Below are 19613 nucleotides of genomic sequence, written 5' to 3'. Positions count from 1 at the left end.
GCATGTAGCCGGTACTCTACCACTGACAGAGAAAGCGTTATATAAACTACATTACCCAGAGGACACTATGTGATTTACCTCGGATCTTGACAAATCACGTAAAGGCAAGCAGTCGGCCCACCCTATCAGAAGTTTGCATTAGCCACGGACGCTAGTTCGGAAAAGCTGTCTGATGCCTGCAGCCTGACCTTAACAGATTTTTCACTGCTGAAAACCTAAAAACTAAAAAAATGTGTGTGGAGGTTGTTTCGGACACCGCACACACTGCGTACAACATTTAAACTTATTTCACCAACTATGCTCCGGTCGCATCTACACGTCTGCTTCCTCTCTCTATTTCTCCTCTGCCCCTTCCCACACACACACACACACACACACACACACACACACACACACACACACACACACACACACACACACACACACACACGACTTGTTTTAATAAATACATACATTTGTACCAGTAATATCTCCAAGTTTAGTTTTTCACTGTAGAAATCTCAAATGTCATAATGATTTGCCAATGCAAGAGAGTACCGGTACCGTTTTTTCCACTTCAAGCACTGGTATAAAGAGGTAAAAAGAAGTGAGTAGGCCTACTTCTTCCATTTCTGGTCAAAAATAAAAAAAAAAATCGAATTGGTCACTTAATATTTACAGTCAATGATTGGTCATTGATAATCCAGACCTGAAATAACAATCACACCGACTCCGTGTATGTTTTATTCTGAAAGGGTTAGCTGGATCTCCGGGTATATTTTATTCTGAAAGGGCAAACCGGATATAGTGTTGTTATTGATCTGTTGCTAACCTAACGGTCGTCCACCGTACTGAATGAATGACATCATGCAGGCTGCTGTTGGTCTCCATCTGCGACATGACATCCCCAGACACTAACGGTTAGACGTTTATTAAAGTCTGCTGATAAACCGGTAAGAGCGGCGCGTTACAGGCTTTCTGTTTAATAATGATTCAGCGAATGTTTTCTGTTAGCTAGCTACCGTTAGTTTTAGAGCAGCAACAGTCAGCTAATAAAGCTAACACTACGCTAAAAAATAAAAGTAGGATGGCGAAGGCATGACTCTGCCTCTGATTGGCTAGTACGCGTTGCCTGCTATGTGTGGATTGGTTAGGTTCATGCGTGAGGAGTAGGATTGGTTGGGATTAGGGTAGGGACTGTCAGGGTAAGCCAATCAGAGGCAGAGTAAGGCAGAGTAGGGCGGGATATGCCTTCGCCATCATGGGGAAGAATACTCGCTAAGGTACAGCTGGCTAATGATGCTTAAGGTGGTGTTTAATAACCTGTTATGCAATTATTAAGTGGCCACTAAAGGGAAACTAACGTGTGTTTTATTTGTGTGGAGAATACCTGCTTAGATAACCTGCTGTCATCTTGGTTTATTCATGTTGGGCAGGTGCACAATCCAAATCAATTTACCATCAAGCTACTACATGGTGGTACATTGATTTGATTATAGGAATTATATATCAACTAATGTATATACAATGCAGTTCAAAAGTTTGGAATCAGATGTTATAGTGCTTAATAACATGCTTAAGTGCTTTCTCTCAATAATGGCTATGTTAACAGAGATGTAAAAAGTATAATTAAGACATTAAATTAGGGCTGCACCCTCTTAGTCGACTTATTTCCTAAAACCTTTCTGACCACATCTGTGGTAAACACAAGTGGTGCTTTTGCATGATACTTTGTGGAGAATCTGAGTTTTACAGATCTGTCCATTAACTCAGCTGATTGATTAGTTGACAAAGTAATATTGAGTACAGAGAAAGAGTGTTAGTCGACTAACAATATCTTTAGTCGAGGACTGCCCTACACCAAATTAACATGTTTTGGCCTCAAAAGAAGTTTTTCAAACTTAGATTTAGTCGATGTCCCCACAGTGTTGCATGACAGAGGAGATTACTGTTCTGGGTAGGTATTACCTGCCTGCGTTATGATTAACGTTAAGTCTATAAAATCTCAGAAAATGTCAGTTCTCAGAGCTCAAGAAGAAGTGTTTAAATGCCTTTTTTTGTTTGTTTGACTAAAAGTCCAAAACTCCTAAGATGTTCAGTTTACAATGATTTAAAAATATATTTCAATAAATAGATGGATAGATGGATAGATAGATAGATAGATAGATGGATAGATGGATAGATACTTTATTCATCCCGAGGGAAATTTTAGGCATCCAGTAGCTTAGACAACCATAACACAACAAACACACATACACATATATCTATCATACATAAAAATCACTCACAGAAATTTAAAGAGTTAACAATTTGTGAAGTGATTACAAAGGTCTGGTATGGACTGACCATGTGATGAAATTATTATGATAAGCTGCTATGGTAGAGTGTGTGCTGTGGTGGTAGTGCAAAATTGAACAGTTCAATAGCTTATTATTAAATATTAACTATGACTATGAAAAGACAAGAATGTAAACATAATAGAATTGCTTGACAAACAAGAAAATAATATACATTAAGAACTATAACAGGGAATACGTTGGAAGATATACAGTTCTGTTTGTAAAGGACATAAAGGAATAATCAATTCTCAAAATAGTTTCTATGTGTATTGATCAGTGTTGGGGAAGTTACTTTTAAAAAGTAGTGTTTGCTCGTTACTCGTTACTTCTTAAAAAAGTAATCCGTTACTTTACTTAGTTACCCCCTATGGAAAGTAACTTTTTACTTTACTCGTTACTTTTACGTTACTTTTAAAAGCAGACGTCTCTGGCAGAGACTGAAGTTAATTATACAAAAACTATCTTTGACCATAAAGCCGATCTCTGGTTCATCAGTGAAGTGTCTGAACTACACCGCAGACTGGATTCTCTCCTCACAGAGTGACGGCTGATTGATCATGAACGAGTCCAGCGCGGGTTGAATGCCCATCAGCAGGTCATCGGCTTTACACGGTGTTAGTGTATACTATGTAATGTCTGTATCGACTTGTACCGGTCGCGCAGCCACGATGGTCCGTGCATTGTCGTAGACACATGCAGCCTCTTTTCTGGAAATCCTTGCGTGTCCGTGCAACCGACACAAGTCCACAGCGGTCCGCTAGGTGTATGTATGAGGCCGTCTCCACCGCATCCATCTGTGAGGTTGTCAGCTTTGTGTCTGCCTGGCTCAGAGCGCCGTCCAGCAAAAAACCACGAAGTTTAAAAAGCTCTCAAAAGTTAGCTTTGGCTGCTTCTCGCTTGCCGTGATTACTCTGCTACCAGCCTCTGTCACGGCCCGTGTGGAGCTTAGTGAGCGCGCAGCTGAGAAGGCAGCTGTCGCTGTCAAATGTCCCTGGGAAAAGTAACGTTGCGCCGAATTGAAAAAGGAACTACGTTTCATTACCAAATTTTCAGTAGTAGCGCGTTACACTACGTTTTACCTGAAAAAGTTTTTAAACTTTTTTCACCCAACTACTTTCTCAATGTATCAATACCAACACTGGTATTGATACATTGATTCTTCTCTGTGTTCCCGGTGTAGAGTGATGCAGCAGAAGTTGTGCTCCAGAGGTTCTGGCTCTTTCCTCTTGGAGAGGAACGGCCAGGCCTGCGGCGCCGGCACCGCCACTGCCACCTCCTGCGACCTCCCCTTCCGCTGCCCCCGCTGTGGCGAACAGGAGCGCTTCCGCAGCTTGGCCTCGCTCCGCGCCCATCTGGAGTACCGCCACTCGTACCGCTCGCCAGACGTGACCTCCGGCAGCTTCAGCATCACGGGCAAACTCCCCGACCCGTTGTCGGCGGCGATCCCCTGGCACGACATGAGCCTGCCGACCCGCAGGGGGCAGCAGAGCGCGTGGCGGCCGCCTCACGTCCGCTCCCTCAGTGACAGCAGAGACGGCGAGTGCCTCCGCTCGTACAGCTCTGCGAGGAGACGCACCCAGAGTGTCGGCGTCGGGACCCAGGCGGAGGAGGAGGAGGAGGAGGAGGATGATGATGATGAGGAGGAAGACGAAGAGGAATTTGGGACAGAAGATGAAGACGTGAGAGAAGAGGAGGACGATGAAGGTGAAGAGAGAGATGGAGGTAGAAATGAGGAGGACGTCAAAAAGTCAGACACATGTCACCATCACCTGCCGGTCCCCCCTGCGGCTCCTCGAGGACACCCGCCAGAACCGGACCCGGATGTCGACCTGGACCTGGTCGGTGCGTTCAGGTTTACTTTCTTACTTTACTTTTTGGAGCAGAGTTCAGGGTTTCCCCCAGAAAAGTTGTTAGGCCCAGTGGCAAGGGTCTTTTTTTCAGCGAGGGCTAGGGTGGCACGATATTAACAAAATGTGATATTGCGATATCGATATTAATTTAGATATTTTTAAACATATGTAAAATTACAAAAGTTAAACATATGTAAAATTACAAAAGTTAAACATATGTAAAATTACAAAAGTTAAACATATATAAAATTACAAAAGTTACGGGAAACCGATCAAAATACTGTAGATTCATAACAAATTAAACAAGTTTTCTTACAACACAAGATTTATTTCAACTGACGGTCATATTGGACTGGTCCAACGTGAATATATAAATAAATAAGGACCATGTCTACAGAACAGGACATATTCTACTGGTTGGACAGTATAAATATATAAATAAGGACCATGTCTACAGGACAGGACATGTTCTACTGGTTGGACAGTATAAATATATAAATAAAGAGAACAGGACACAACTTTTCTTTCTCTTCTCTGATTCGTTCCGTTTAGTTATCTCTATCTATTTCTTCACTCACACTGTCACTCTGTTGAAATATACACACACGTGGTACGCTCCATAGGGTTTGTCACGTAGTGGACCCGTGCACTGACGTGCACTAACATGTGCAGTTGGCACGGTAACCACGGTAACTGGCCAATGAAACATGATCATTACAGCGTTTCAAGCTCTAGATCAAACACAACTAAGCCACACAGCCAACGGACGGGACGCAGCGCTCCACAAAATAAACTAAATATTGCATACTTATCGCGACACTTTCGATATAATATTGCGCAACGTAATATCGCGATAACGATATTGAGTCGATATATCATGCACCCCTAGCGAGGGTCCGGCTGGGGCCAGTCCCAGACTGATGGCAGCATTAATGTAGAGCCCAATAGTTTCAGTGATACCAAATAACGGACGGAATCGCAAAATTAAGAATTTAAAAAAGATGTAATACAGGCTCCATAGGGCCTTACGTACATTAAGTCAGTGCTGAAAGCTAACTGGAGATTTAAAAATATATCTATGTTTAAGTTTCCAACCTAGTCGCCCCGCTGTAACTGTAGTTTAAAAAACATCTTAAAAATACACAATATTATATCGAAAGTGTTGTGATAAGTATTCAACAGATTCAACATTAAGTTGTTAGAGGCTGTGGACGTTGTTTACTTCATTAATGTGTTTACTGTGTTAATGGACTGAGGATGGGAGGAGGATTCGGTATTCGGTATTCAGCAGAATCTTAACCAGTGGATTCGGTATTCGGCCGAACCCCAAAAATCTGGATTTTGTGCATCCCTAGTCTGTTGTTTCCGTTATCATTTACAGCTCTTTGTTAGATAACATCTGTTAGTCATGACTCCGCTGAAACCGTCGACACACGCAAACACAGACAGACTTTATCTCTGTCTGTCTGTCTGTAAACACTCATCTGTGAAAATACTTTGTTACAGTAAAACACAGGCGGAGCCATACATTTAAATAGTTGATTAATCTTTGCGGCTCGAATGCAAACGTTAATTCAGTAACCCTGTCCATGCTTGCAATCAGAATAAGTTATTTCATTGAATGTCTGTGTCTCAGAAAGTCTCTGATTGGCTGGTTTAAATTGTATTTGCAGACACCTTAAAAGAACACGCCGACTTATTGGGACTTTGTCTTATTCAGCGTATCCCCCAGAGTTAGATAAGTCCATACATAACCTTCTCATCTCGTGCGTGTTGTAACTCTGTCTGACGCACCCACCTCTAGCCTAGCCTAGCCTAGCTTAGCCCAGATCCTGGAGGTAACCGGCTCCATCTAGCCTACTGCTCCCAATAAGGGACAAAATAACACCAACATGTTCCTATTTACATGTTGTGATTTGTAGAGTCACAGCGTGTACAAAAAAAACAACGTAACATGACACACAGCCATCTTCTAACCGTATACATACTGGGAACTATATTCTCAGAAGGCGAAGCACTGCTACTTCTGCTACTTGGGCGGAGGGATTTGCTCGCAGCACCTGAAAAGCACTGTTGAGGCTCTCTGCTCCTCACCACAGGGCTGGGTATGTATGGACTTATCTAACTCTGGGGGATACGGTGAATAAGCTAAAGTCCCAATAAGTCGGCGTGTTCCTTTAAAGCAACACTATGTAACTTTTAGCCCTACAGGTTGTCTCATTGGAACTACAACTCTCGCTACCCGACGGGAGTTGTAGTTCCAATGAGACAACCTGTAGGGGGACGGTCCCCCTACAGGTTGTCTCATTGGAACTACAACTCGCGCTACCCGACACGTTTTAATTTTTTGTAACTTAATGTTTCCAAAATCGTTTCAGTGGTTTATCAACTCGTAACAGGGTGAACGGCATTTCTGCATTCGCTTTGCGGCTCTCTACTGGCTATAACCGCACTATGCAAGTTTGCTAGATCGGGTAGCAGATCTGTAGTGTCAATGAAACATAATGGGACAATTCTGCTTCCAACCTGTAGGGGGACCGAAGCGGGAAAAGTTCTGTAGTGTTGCTTTAAGCATAGTTCAGCAGTTGGTTCAGTAATTGATAATCGCGATTACAGCGGCAGTGACTCGTCTCCTTTACTGTCCCCACCAGAGCAGAACTCGTACTCGGGTCTGGAGACGGCAGCAGCCTCGGCCGCGGTGCGTCGGCGGCTGGCCAGAATATTGCAGGCGGCTGATAGCACCATGCAGCGCCGTCTGGCCAAGGTGAGCACGGAACTCGCCCAGACGGACACGGAGCTCCTGTGTGAGCGTGCTCACTCGCAGCACCTGGCCCAGGAGAGGCAGGAGGTCGCCGACAGGGAGAGGTCGCTGAGCCGGCAGGTGGACGTAGCCGTCATGGTGATCGCCGCGCTGAGGGAGCAGCTCAACGCCTCGGAGAACGAGCTGGAACGACGAGAGAGGTAAACAGGCAACAGGGATTATAATATAATATTATATAATAATAATATTCTGCGATATATTGCAATTTATTACCTTTTTTCCAGCTTCAAATTTTTCCCAATTTCAAATGATGTCCCTAAAAGGAAACATTTGTCAACATCTGTCTGATCTAAAAAGATACATTTCTCTGTTTGTTCATCTCACTTCAATTTTATTGCTGCAAAATGGGATTGTCAAGCAGACAAACTGACCAACACACATATATACGTAGGGTTGGGTACCGTTTGGATTTTTTACGATTCCGATGCCGAACCGGTACTTTTGAAATGATTCCGATTCCTAAACCGATTCTTGAAAAACTGAAAAATGACATAAAAGAAAGGCTTTTTTTTTTTAATGGAGTTTTTTTTTTAAATTGAAAATTATTTAAATTGAACAATATATTAACGTTTTAAAGTAGCCTACTTAAATAATAAGTAAACCTAAGTCACCTAACACATAACTAGAATAATTTAACAAATAATTACACTATTAACAAGTAACAACAAAATAAATATTGTTGAGTTGGTATGCCAACCACCTTCAAACTTTAGCAGTTCTTTTGCAGAAAAATGACCATATTTGCCTTCTCTGGCGAGATACGACACCTCTCCTGACGTATGGCATGTCCTGCACAGGAGAAAACTCTCTCAGATGGTGTCCAAGAGGCCTGGACACACAGGTGGGAGTTTGAAAGGGCAGACAATTTGGGGAAGTTGTCCCGCCTCCCCGACCACCAGGCTACAGGGTCTTGTCCTGAACGATAGACTAGCAGAGCAAGTGTAATATGTCTACTAGCGATCATGTGCAGTGAATGGTTAATATGCCTTTTAAAAGTAGCCTACATTTACGATAGCTAGCTAACGGTAGACTACAGAGAAAGTGTGATATTTGTATGTCCGTTTCGGAGCGTGTACAAAAATCCGTCTATCAGCTGTGATAGTAGAGTGCACGTTGGGGGAATAGCGCAGACACGCGCTTCACACCACGAGCGGGCACGTGCACCACTCGGCAGAAAAGAGAGAAAGAAAAAAGAGTCTGCCGCTGTCCGGAGCGACAGAGGGAAAATATTTCAGTCGGAACCGAAATGAGGAACCGAAATATGTGTTCTAATCCGGTCCAAATACTACTGTTTACGTAGGAACCGGTTCCATAGTGGAACCGGGTTTCGGTACCCAACCCTATATATCCGTATGTATAATTAAATATTATATATAAATATTAGCTTAATACTTGGCGTCTGTGTATTGATACAGTATTGCCACAGAAAATATCCCGATACTATGCTGTATCAATTTTTTCCCCCCACTCCTATAAAACACCCAGCATACTGTAGTTAGATTTTGTAATTGTTTGGTACAGAACTGAAAGAGTACTCCACTGAAAGATCGATGCAGCAGAACCAAAGATGTCTAGACTGGGTAAACCCAGCCCGATCTGATTCCTCCCTGCAGCTCAGGCTGGAAACCTGTACGTCTTTCTATCCTGCTTCCATTACAAATCTGCGGGAACCAATCACAAACTGGCTTATCCACCTGGCGTACTATTGGCGGGTTTAACACGTTGATGCCGCTGTCGCTGCTACGTCACCCGGATCGTCGGTCTGATTGGTTGAAGGACTGTCCAATTGCGTACCGTGTCATTTGAACTATGCCCGTTGATCACGCCTCATGTGCAGTAAAAAATACAGAGCAGACTCCCCAGACTAATGTTCAATCTTGAAGGAACACGCCGACTTATTGGGACTTTAGCTTATGCACCGTAACCCCCAGAGTAAGACAAGTCCATACATACCCTTCTCGTGTCCGTGCATGTTGTAACTGTCTGACGGTTCCACCGGTAGCTTAGCCTAGCACAGAACCTGCAGGTAACTGGTTCCAACTAGCCTACTGCTCCCAATAAGTGACAAAATAACACCAACATTTTCCTATTTACATGTTGTGATTTGTAGAGTCACAGCATGTACAAAAAAACAACGTAACATGACACACTTTTTCTAAGAAGAATCAGAATCAGAATCAGAAAGGGCTTTATTGCCAAGTACGTTGCACATACGAGGAATTTGTCACGGTGTTGTTGGAGCATGTTACACATACAAATATAAGAAGGATAAAAAGATATAAACAATATAAGTATAAACATATACACACAGTACGTATTAATAACGATAAAATAAATTTAAATAAATAGTAAAATAAGTTAAACAGTAGTGAAAAGGGACGCTACAGCAGAGTAGGTACAGTGGCATGAGGAGCCAGAGGTGGGGTGTGGAGAGAGTCAGGATGGATTCCGAGCCTTGTTAATAAGACTAGTGGCGGAGGGGAAAAAACTGTTTATGTGGCGTGAGGTTTTGGTCCTAATGGACGTCATCCTCCTGCCAGAGGGGAGTGGCTCAAAGAGCTTGTGTCCGTGGTGGGAGGGGTCAGCCACAATCTTTCCAGCACGCTTCAGAGTCCTGGTGGCGTATAGGTCCTGGAGCGGCGGCATAACCATAAACAAACCGGGAACTATATTCTCAGAAAGGCTTGCTGCAAAGCAAATCCCTCCGCCCAAGTAGCAGAAGTAGCAGTGCTTCGCCTTCTGAGAATATAGTTCCCAGTATGTATACGGTTAGAAGATGTCTGTGTCTCATGTTACGTTGTTATTTGTACACGCTGTGACTATACAAATCACAACATGTAAATAGGAACATGTTGGCGTTATTTTGTCACTTATTGGGAGCAGTAGGCTAGATGGAGCCGGTTACCTCCAGGATCTGGGCTAAGCTAGGCTAGGCTAGCAGTGGGTGCGTCAGACAGTTACAACACGCACGGAGATGAGAAGGGTATGTATGGACTTATCTAACTCTGGGGGATACGCTGAATAAGACGAAGTCCCAATAAGTCGGCGTGTTCCTTTTAAAAGATTGAGCCTGGTCTGGTGATAGCCAGACTAAGAGATATCATCATCAGACCCAAACTGAATTTTTAAAGCAGTGAAACAGAATTAAAATCTGCGGAATTAAACAATCTGCTTTTGCTGTAAAAATAAATCTTGTTCTGGGTCTGCTGCATCAATTTGGATACCTTTTCAGCGGAGTACTCTTTTAGGGCTGTACTAAACAATTACAAAATACATTCTACATGCAGTGTGCTGAGTGTTTTGTGCTGCCGGATTAATCTTAAGTGTCCACAGCATTAAGAGACCTTTACCAACCTTTACATTCACAGACATGTGGCTCAAAGCTATGCTCATAATTTATCCTCTTTAGCCATGAAGGTTTAGTTTAGTTTATTAAGGATCCCCATTAGCTGACGCCTTGACGACCAGCTAGTCTTGCTGGGGTCCAACACTACATTTAGTCAAACAATATTAAAACATTTCATAACATATACAGAAAAGAAGTAAAAAAAAGAAATAAAATAAAATACATGCAACAATATCTGGCAACAAAACTAAGTACCGTATTTTCCGGACAAAAGTCGCTCCGGAGTATAAGTCGCATCAGTCAAAAAATGCGTCATGAAGAGGAAAAAAACATATATAAGTCGCACTGGACTATAAGTCGCATTTATTTAGAAATTTATTTCACAAAATCCAAGATCAAGAACAGACATTTAATCTGGAAAGGCAAGTTATTCAACTACACAGCAGCACACAGAACAAGGGGCTGAATACGGTAGGTGTCCGGTATGTTAACGTAACACATTAACAGTTATTCAGCTTTCAGCGCACGACTAGCTTTCTTTGTTTTCTTCATTGCAGTAAGAGTCACCTTTTCGCCAGTCCCTCACAAGTTTCTCTCTCACTCCAAACTTTCTTTCTGCTGCTCGATTACCGTTTTCGGCTGCATATTTTACTACCTGCAGTCACCTGCAGTTTCTTTTCTTTCTCAGTTGTCTTTAGGAGCAGCATATAGTTGTCACAAGCCTAGAGCGCCCTCTGGCGGCTTTAGACGGTAATGTTTTTAGCATGAAATAACATTTAAAAACGTGAAATTATAAATATTTTGATATATAAGTCGCACCTGACTATAAGTCGCAGGACCAGCCAAAGTATGAAAAAAAGTGCGTCTTATAGTCCGGAAAATACGGTAACAAAAAGCAAAAAATTACAAATAAAATTAAATGAAAACAATAACAAACCAAGCAAATAGAGAAATATCTTGAAAACAAATACATGTACGTGGCTAACATTAAGGTTGCTTACATTGACAAAGACACACAATCAGAAACCTCATAAGTAATGTAAATGAAGGTAAGATTTGACTTTATTTTTAAAATGGTCCTTTCCTGTGATAAAACGAATGTTACTAGGGATTTTATTCCACAAAGAACTTACTCTCTGAACTCTGTAAATAAAAGTTGGATTTTGGTAAAGGTAACATCATCTGCCCCCTACTGGCTCCTCTTGTTAAATAAGTGTGACTATCTGAACTGTATGTTATGTTATCAAAAATAAATGATGGTGTCTGACATTGAACAACAGAGTGCAACAAAGTAAGCACATTGGCTATCCATCCATCCATCTTCTTCCGCTTATCCGGTAACGGGTCGCGGGGTAGCAGCTCCAGCAGGGGACCCCAAACTTCCCTTTCCCGAGCCACATTAACCAGCTCCGACTGGGGGATCCCGAGGCGTTCCCAGGCCAGGTTGGAGATATAATCCCTCCACCTAGTCCTGGGTCTTCCCCGAGGCCTCCTCCCAGCTGGACGTGCCTGGAACACCTCCCTAGGGAGGCGCCCAGGGGGCATCCTTACCAGATGCCCGAACCACCTCAACTGGCTCCTTTCGACGCGAAGGAAAAAACGAGGTAGAGATGGAGTGACCCTGCCCGGAGGAAGCCCGGGGCCCCCGTCAGGAGCCAGGCCCAGATGGAGGGCCCAGATGGAGGGCCCAGATGGAGGGCCCGTCAGCGAGCGCCTGGTGGCCGGGTTTGCCACGGAGCCCGGCCGGGCACAGACCGAAAAAGCTACGTGGCACCTCTCTCTCCAACCCATGGGCCCACCACCTGTGGGAGGAACCGCTGGGGTCGGGTGCGCTGCCACATGGGTGGCAGTGAAGGTCAGGAGCCTCGACGGACCAGACCCGGGCAGCAGACGCTGGCTCTGGGGACGTGGAACGTCACCTCTCTCTCACATTGGCTAATAATCTTTTTTCAACACTCAACCATTTTTAGACATTCATGCATTTAAACTACATTGGACCTAAAATTACACTTTAAAACAAGTCTTACAGGTGCTGACTTAATGGGGCACCCCAGCGATATATTATAACCCTTCCATGGAGTTGGGGGACTCAAAAGAGACGGATAAGACAGTCAAATTGAAGCAGTAGAAATCAATCGGAGGCTGAAATTACGTGACTATCAGTCCCTGATTCAAACTCCAAAAAAAATGTACTTGTTTTCCAGGGAGGTGCTAACCATCCAGAAGTTCCTGGAAGCGGCGGCTCGCCAGGAGACGTGCGGTAAAGTTCGAATCCAGTGCTTCATCGAGAATCTGCTGCAACGCATCGCTCTGGCCGAGAGACTGGTGGAGTATTACCAGGTCAACGGCAGCCCGCAGCAGTGCAACCACTACAAGGTACACAGAGTCCCCGCGGTGGGACGGGACTAACAACTACGTGGCCCATGAGCCAAATTCATGAGTTTGACAGCCCTGGTTTAGATCAGACACAGTTTATACACAACATAAAACTAACTTTATTCTCTACCGACTCACGGCAAGAAAAGGTAGTAGTGTCATAATAAAAACTACCATTAACTGCAGTTATAATAATACTTGTTCGGTTATGTTTTCACCCACTTCTCAGACTTCTCTCTCTCTCCGTTTTTCAGAGCACATTCCCCCCCCCTAAAACATTTCAACACAGAAGTAATACAATTTATTTTCTAGACTTTTTTCCAAACCTGTGCATGAACCCGGCTGATTGTCCAGTCTACACTATGAAAAAGGGATGTAACAATGCATTGTGACTCCGTTCAAACTGGATATGAATGTGTGAAGATTAGGGATTCACCGAATCCAGGATTCGGCTTTGGATTCATCTGAATATTGGGCTTTTTGACGGGGGTTTGGTTTCTGCTACGCTGGCAGACGTAATGACGGCGCCGTTGATTACGGGAAGGTGTTTACGTAGGTGGAGCGTTCAATGCAGTAGGCTGTGAGAAAGTGAAAATGGAATGGCGACCCAGAGGGGGGGGATAAGCACTTTTTATTTTACTATATCTCTTTACATCAATATTTTTTTCTACTACTATGGGCTAACAGTTAACATAGAAACGATCAGATATACATTTAAATGCCCTCTGTAAATAGACAGTATTACATGGCTATGCTGCCGCCTGCTGGTAGGGGCAGGAAATTACAACTTGACCCACTTTCACTTAACTACGGTGCAGTAAAGTCTATACTCAATCAGTTCTCCGTGACCTGCGTAACGTTTGCCTTTAACAGATCGACAGTGATAACCTAATATACCATCATTACTGAGATTAAACTACATTCTTGGTTATATTTGCACTGAATAACGCATTCAATATGCAGAAACATAACTCTTACAGCGCAAATGAACAGATGCGCAATATTAGCTCACACATAAAATAGCACCCTCGTGAATTAGCCTACTGTTGCTAACGTACATTCATAAATCCTGTATAACATTGTCCAGTACCCACAGGACATCAGACTTACTTATTGATGCACGCACACAGTAGTGTCCACAAACTTAGTCCAATGAGGGGAGAACGGAAAGTGTGATAGCGTTCCACGTTAACGCCTTTTCTGTCGGTCTCGCTCGAGACCGCTGTCCAAGCTGAGGCGCAGAGCATGACCTTACCGCATGCTGATACGTTACTAGTCCAGGTAGAGCGAGCTACTGCTGACAGGGAGAGAGATAGACCTTATCACTACAGCCAATCCAGTCTGCTCAAATCGAGTTTTTTTGTGATTGTTGCGAGCAAAAATCCTTGATTACGCGGCACGTTTTCTTAAAAAATGCGATGGAATATGCGGGATATTTATGCAATTTTATGCGATGAAGTTGCGGGAGCTTGCAAAAACTGCGGTTTCCTCGTGGCTTCATCGCGGGGTTTGCAGCTTTTCGATGATGTTCACGTCGCGTAATTACGTCACTTCATAACGTTCCCATGGCAACAGGGGAAAATGGCTGCTCTTGTGTGAAGTAAACGCAACATTTTTCAACTTTCTGCTAAGATGTGTGTGACTTTTTTGCAACGAAAATGGGGGGATTATGAAATCAAGCAAGCCCTGCATATTTCATGCGGCGAAAGTGCGGCGTATTTGAAAAAATGCTGCCCCCGCATAAATATGCGGACTTTGGCTGATGATGCATTGAATTATGCGATCGCATAATCGCGTTTTTCTGGAGGGACTGGTGTTCACAAATCAGGACGATGATATCATCCATCAGCAGAACCCTAGGAGACACTTTGTTTCTCTCACTATGACTCTAGAGTCACTACTCACTCTGAAGACAATCACTCTCTCTACCACACACACACACACACACACACACACACACACACACACACACACACACACACACACACACACACGCCGGCCCTGCTATTCTCTTAAAGAGATTGACGCACACACCAACGCATAAGTATAAACTTCAGCCCCTTGCATAGGCTACGGCAAAATCTCTGCGAGGAGCCTCCGCAGAAGCATAAATCACCCTTTAGGGGCAGCTGTAGCTCAGGTGGTAGAGAGTTCCCCTAACAGAAGGTTGGTGGTTCAATCCCAGGCCCTGCAGTCCGATGTCAAAGTGTATGAATGTGAGTGAAAGGTGCCTGTAATAAGTAAAAGAGCTTTAAGTAGTCGTTAAGACTAGAAAAGCACTATATAAATGCAGTCCATTTACATCCTTCTGTTGGCCAAGAAAGGGTTTGAACCCGCGAAATCGCCGCTTGTTATATTTTCTGCTTGTGTTTGGTTTGTGGTCGGTGACTCTTGTCGAGAAAAACGTAACCTTTGACCTTTTCTGTGTCCTCATCAGTACCAGCAGCCAACTGATAACGGACCTCGCAGAATCACTAAAAGCAGGTGAGCGCCTCCACGTCGGCTCGCATGATGGTGGTACCCGCGGGGTGTTCAAAGTCTTAAAGGAACACGCCGACTTATTGGGACTTTGTCTTATTCAGCGTATCCCCCAGAGTTAGATAAGTCCATACATACCCTTCTCATCTCGTGCGTGTTGTAACTCTGTCTGACGCCCCCACCTCTAGCCTAGCTTAGCACAGATCCTGGAGGTAACCGGCTCCATCTAGCCTACTGCTCCCAATAAGTGACAAAATAACTGTATACATACTGGGAACTATTCTAAGAAGGCGAAGCTTTTGCTACTTGGGCGGAGTGATTTTCTCGCAGCACCTGAGAAGCCCCGTGGCAGAGAGTTCGCCTGGAGTTCGCTTAATCCCTCCGCCCAAGTAGCAGAAGTAGCAGTGCTTCCCCTTCTGAGAATATAGTTCCCAGTATGTATACGGTTAGAAGATGGCTGTGTGTCATGTGACCTTGTTATTTGTACACGCTGTGACTCTACAAATCACAACATGTAAATAGGAACATGTTGGTGTTATTTTGTCACTTATTGGGAGCAGTAGGCTAGATGGAGCCGGTTACCTCCAGGATCTGGGCTAAGCTAGGCTAGGCTAGCAGTGGGTGCGTCAGACAGTTACAACATGCATGGAGATGAGAAGGGTATGTATGGACTTATCTAACTCTGGGGGATACGCTGAATAAGACAAAGTCCCAATAAGTCGGCGTGTTCCTTTAAACATGTCTTATATACAATATTTGGGGGGAGAAAAGGCCTTAAAAGTCTTAAATGTCTTTACATTTGTTTACATTTGTATTGTCCTTTCAAGACACTAATAGGAAGCTCTTTTGTAACTTTGATTAAAAATACAAAGTTTTAAACCTGGTCTTTTTTTATATTCACTACAACCTCCTTCCGACTTAGTGTTTATTCATTCATATACAACATTTTCAGCGGTGGAATGTAACTAAGTACATTTACTCCAGTACTGTACTTTACTACGGTACTTTTACTTTTTGTGAGTCTTTTCTTTTCATGCCACTTTCTACTTCTACTCCGCTACATTTCAGAGAGAAATATTGTACTTTTTTACTCCACTACATTCATCTGTTACAGCTTTAGTTACTAGTTACTTTACACATTAAAGGGGCGCTATGCAGTTTTGGCAATTTCTTCGCTGTTTTCTCGCTTTTTGCTCGCAGGTTTCTCTATAGAGCTCCTCCTACAGCTTCGGAATAGATATTTGGCAACACTGTCGTAAAAACTCGTTGGCGACTCTTCCCCCCCCCTCCCGTCTTCTCCCTCTGGTCATGTGCATTTGTTTTCAAAGAAGCCGGCGAACGCACAGAGCCATGTCCACTGAGGTAGACAGCTAGTAAGCCCGTAACAGATAGCGATCATAATAAAAACCTTTACAGACAATAGCAAACATCCTGAGGTCACAATAACAAGAAATACAAAGATTAAACTGAGTTTATCCCAAAGATACTTACAAGTGCAACAGCAACAACGCCAAGCAGGCTTCTGTTTGTCTCAGTTCTCGCCATTCTGAAAATGCAGGTCCGATGTTTCCTCGTGTCTGACTCCTCTCTCGGTCAGTCTGCCGTTTCCTCTTCCTCTGTTCCTCCGACAATGCTTTCCTAGCTTTCTGCTTCTTTTTTGCCGGCTCAGCCATGACGATAGTGTGAAAAACTCCATCGCTACCTTGTTCTAATAGCTAGCCGGTTCCTGGATGTGTGCAGTGCTGTGAAGCAATTCGTTACATCGGGAGAACTGATATCACGCGATACTTCCTGACGCTGAGGCCGCCGGCCCAAAGTTGCAAGGGTGGTTTTTCCGCTCGCAGGCGCTAGGGGGAAGCGAGACGACCACCATTCAACCCGAAAAAAAGGCATATAACCATTCCAATGACTCTGAAGCTGTTCAGTTAAGGTAAATTAAGCTAAAAAAAACTGCATAGTTCCCCTTTAAGATTCCTGCACACAAAACGCATGAAGTTTATAACATCTGATGTTTGATTCTAAAGTAAACTAGCCGACAATATAACGACTACAAGTCCAGCTGAGATGATCAGACCATTAAACACACAACTGGTTGGATCCTTCACACTTTCTACAATGGGAGGATTCTTCTTTACTTTTAATACTTTAACTACATTTTCCTGATGATACTTACAGACTTTTACGTAACGTGACTTTTAAGTAACGTTTTCAATGCAGGACTTTTACTTGTCACAGTATTGTTTACAGTGTGGTGTTAGTACTTTTACTGCAGTAAAGGATCTGAACACTTCTTCCACCACTGGACATTTCCAGGTCAGCGGGAGGTCAGCTGTCCTCGTCTGGTCTCCACGACAACAGAAGCCACTCCTCCTTGCAGTTTGGCGGCTGTCCTCTGTTCTCCAAACCCAGCAGCAGCAGCGGCGGCGGCGGCGAGCGAGACCGGGAGCGGGAGCGGGAGCACCGGGAGCGTCTGGCGCAGTCGTCCCGGCTGTTCTGCCGACCCGAACACAGAGACGACATCTGGAACCACCAGCGGCGCCGCTCCGCTGGGTACGAGGCGTAGAAACTGTAGAGAAACACCGGGGGGAGGGGGGGGGTGTCGGCGGGTAAAACTTTATTATATAACGATGACTTTATTCCAGTGTGTTAACCTATGGAAAAGTACAGTACGGTCACTTTCACATCAAGCGTCTTTTGGAGCCGTTTACGCCGAAGTGATTTCCTCCTTCAGTATCGTTTTTCAGTAGTCTTGCATTCCTCCACAGCGCTGCGGAGGAAGGTCTGGCTAGTCCACGCAGCATTCCTTTGGTGGCCACCCGGGATTTCTCTGTAGGAAATGACTCGAGCAGAAACGGCTAATAATAATAATAATAATAATAATTTTGACAGGGCGACCTCCGGCTCACCCAGTAGGAGCGTGCGCCCCATGTGGACCGGGTCCTTTGCAGCGGCCCGGGTTCGGGTCCAACCTGCAGCCCTTTGCTGCATGTTGTCCCCCATCTCTCTCCCACTATCGCTGTCAAATGGAGCAAATAAAAGCTCCAAAAAAATGTTTAAATCTTATTTTGACATGGAAATGTTTGCAAAATGTACACAGAGTGTAACGGTACAGATCCATTTGACTGTGCAACGCTTCTGTTGCACCGCGCTCCACTCTATTCCTATGGGTGGCGTCAAGCAGCCTCAACTCGCCCGCAAAGCATTCTGGGAATGCGGCGCTGCATTTGAAAAAATGCTGCGCGTCCAAAAGCTTGCCGATGCTCATCTTTATGCAAATTAATCCGTTGAACGCGACGCGACTATCCAGTAGAAGTAGACGAAAGTCTTTTAAACTGACCTTTGTCGATCTGAAATGAAGACAGATTCAGCAACTGCACGGCCTATTTCTCTCTTAAAATGTTTTCAGAAACACGTTTCGGTGAACTATTTTCGTAAAATACGAGATCGTATTCTCAACGAGCCGCCATGACAGTCTGTTGAAATTCTCGAGAAACCAAACCCACGTCAGGCGTTCGTCCAATCAGCTGCCGGTCAAGGGCGTGGAGCATCAACCATGGATGCATGACGTCGCGGCACCACGCTTCAGTCGTGTCGGACAAATGGATCTGTACCGTAAGTGGTTTCCCTGCAAAACGTGTACAGGGTGTTCAGAAAATGGGGAATTTTTATCAAATATCTGTATAAGAATTCAAAAAAACAACTCATTAAAAGTTAAAAAAGACCGTATAACATGTAACAAATGTTATCAATCTTATTGACAATTGCCAGAAAAAAAAAATTTACTTTTTCCTTTAGCACTTTGCTTTAATGTTACGTAACATAATTTAGTATAAAGTACATTAAATGTTTGTATCGGATACAATTGCGTCTCCCAAATGACGCAATTGTTATTCAATTATTTTCTATAAATCAAACAAAGAAAACCATATGAAATAAGATCACACTAGAAATAACTTTTACTGCGTAACAGGGTTTAAGAAGATAATGCAATAACAAATATCACTGCATACAATACATTATTGCCAGCACTGTGTTATTGCATATTTTGTACTTTTCCATAGATTATTACATTGAAATAGACGACTCTTGAGTTGAGACACTGGGTGCTTTTGCAGAGGTATGTAAGAGTGGGAAAACCTTTCAGTATTCAGACGTATAAACGAATGACGGCTTCTAGTCTTCTGTCTCATTAGCACAAATCGCAATATTTATTACAGTTAGGGCTGGGCAATTATTCAATATAAGTTAACGTCCTTCAACGGAATCATATATCAAGATATCGTGATGTACAATTACGTTGTCTAAATTGATAACAACAAGCACACACTAATTTTCTGTCGTGAAACATTTGGAGGGCGATATCATTTGAAGAATTGCGGATTAGTTTTAACATTGCACTCTTTTTGTGCATGCGTGTAAACACG

The 19613-nt window shown here is 43.6% G+C and overlaps 1 protein-coding gene across 1 annotated transcript; it reads left to right on the top strand.

The window, feature by feature from the left end:
* Positions 1–783: 783 nt before the first annotated feature.
* Positions 784–18157, top strand: znf365 (zinc finger protein 365). The gene is made up of 6 exons (XM_031321109.2): positions 784–897; positions 3491–4160; positions 6820–7129; positions 12540–12711; positions 15149–15195; positions 17503–18157. Exons 2-6 carry the CDS (start codon positions 3503–3505, stop codon positions 17750–17752), a joined length of 1437 nt encoding a protein of 478 aa, XP_031176969.2. The 5' UTR covers positions 784–897; positions 3491–3502; the 3' UTR covers positions 17753–18157.
* The last annotated feature ends 1456 nt before the right edge of the window (positions 18158–19613 follow it).

This window comes from Sander lucioperca, chromosome 15, assembly GCF_008315115.2.
Source record: "Sander lucioperca isolate FBNREF2018 chromosome 15, SLUC_FBN_1.2, whole genome shotgun sequence".
Classification (NCBI taxonomy): Eukaryota; Metazoa; Chordata; class Actinopteri; order Perciformes; family Percidae; genus Sander; species Sander lucioperca.
Note: the sequence above shows the minus strand (reverse complement) of the source record. Positions and strands in the feature narration are given on the sequence as shown.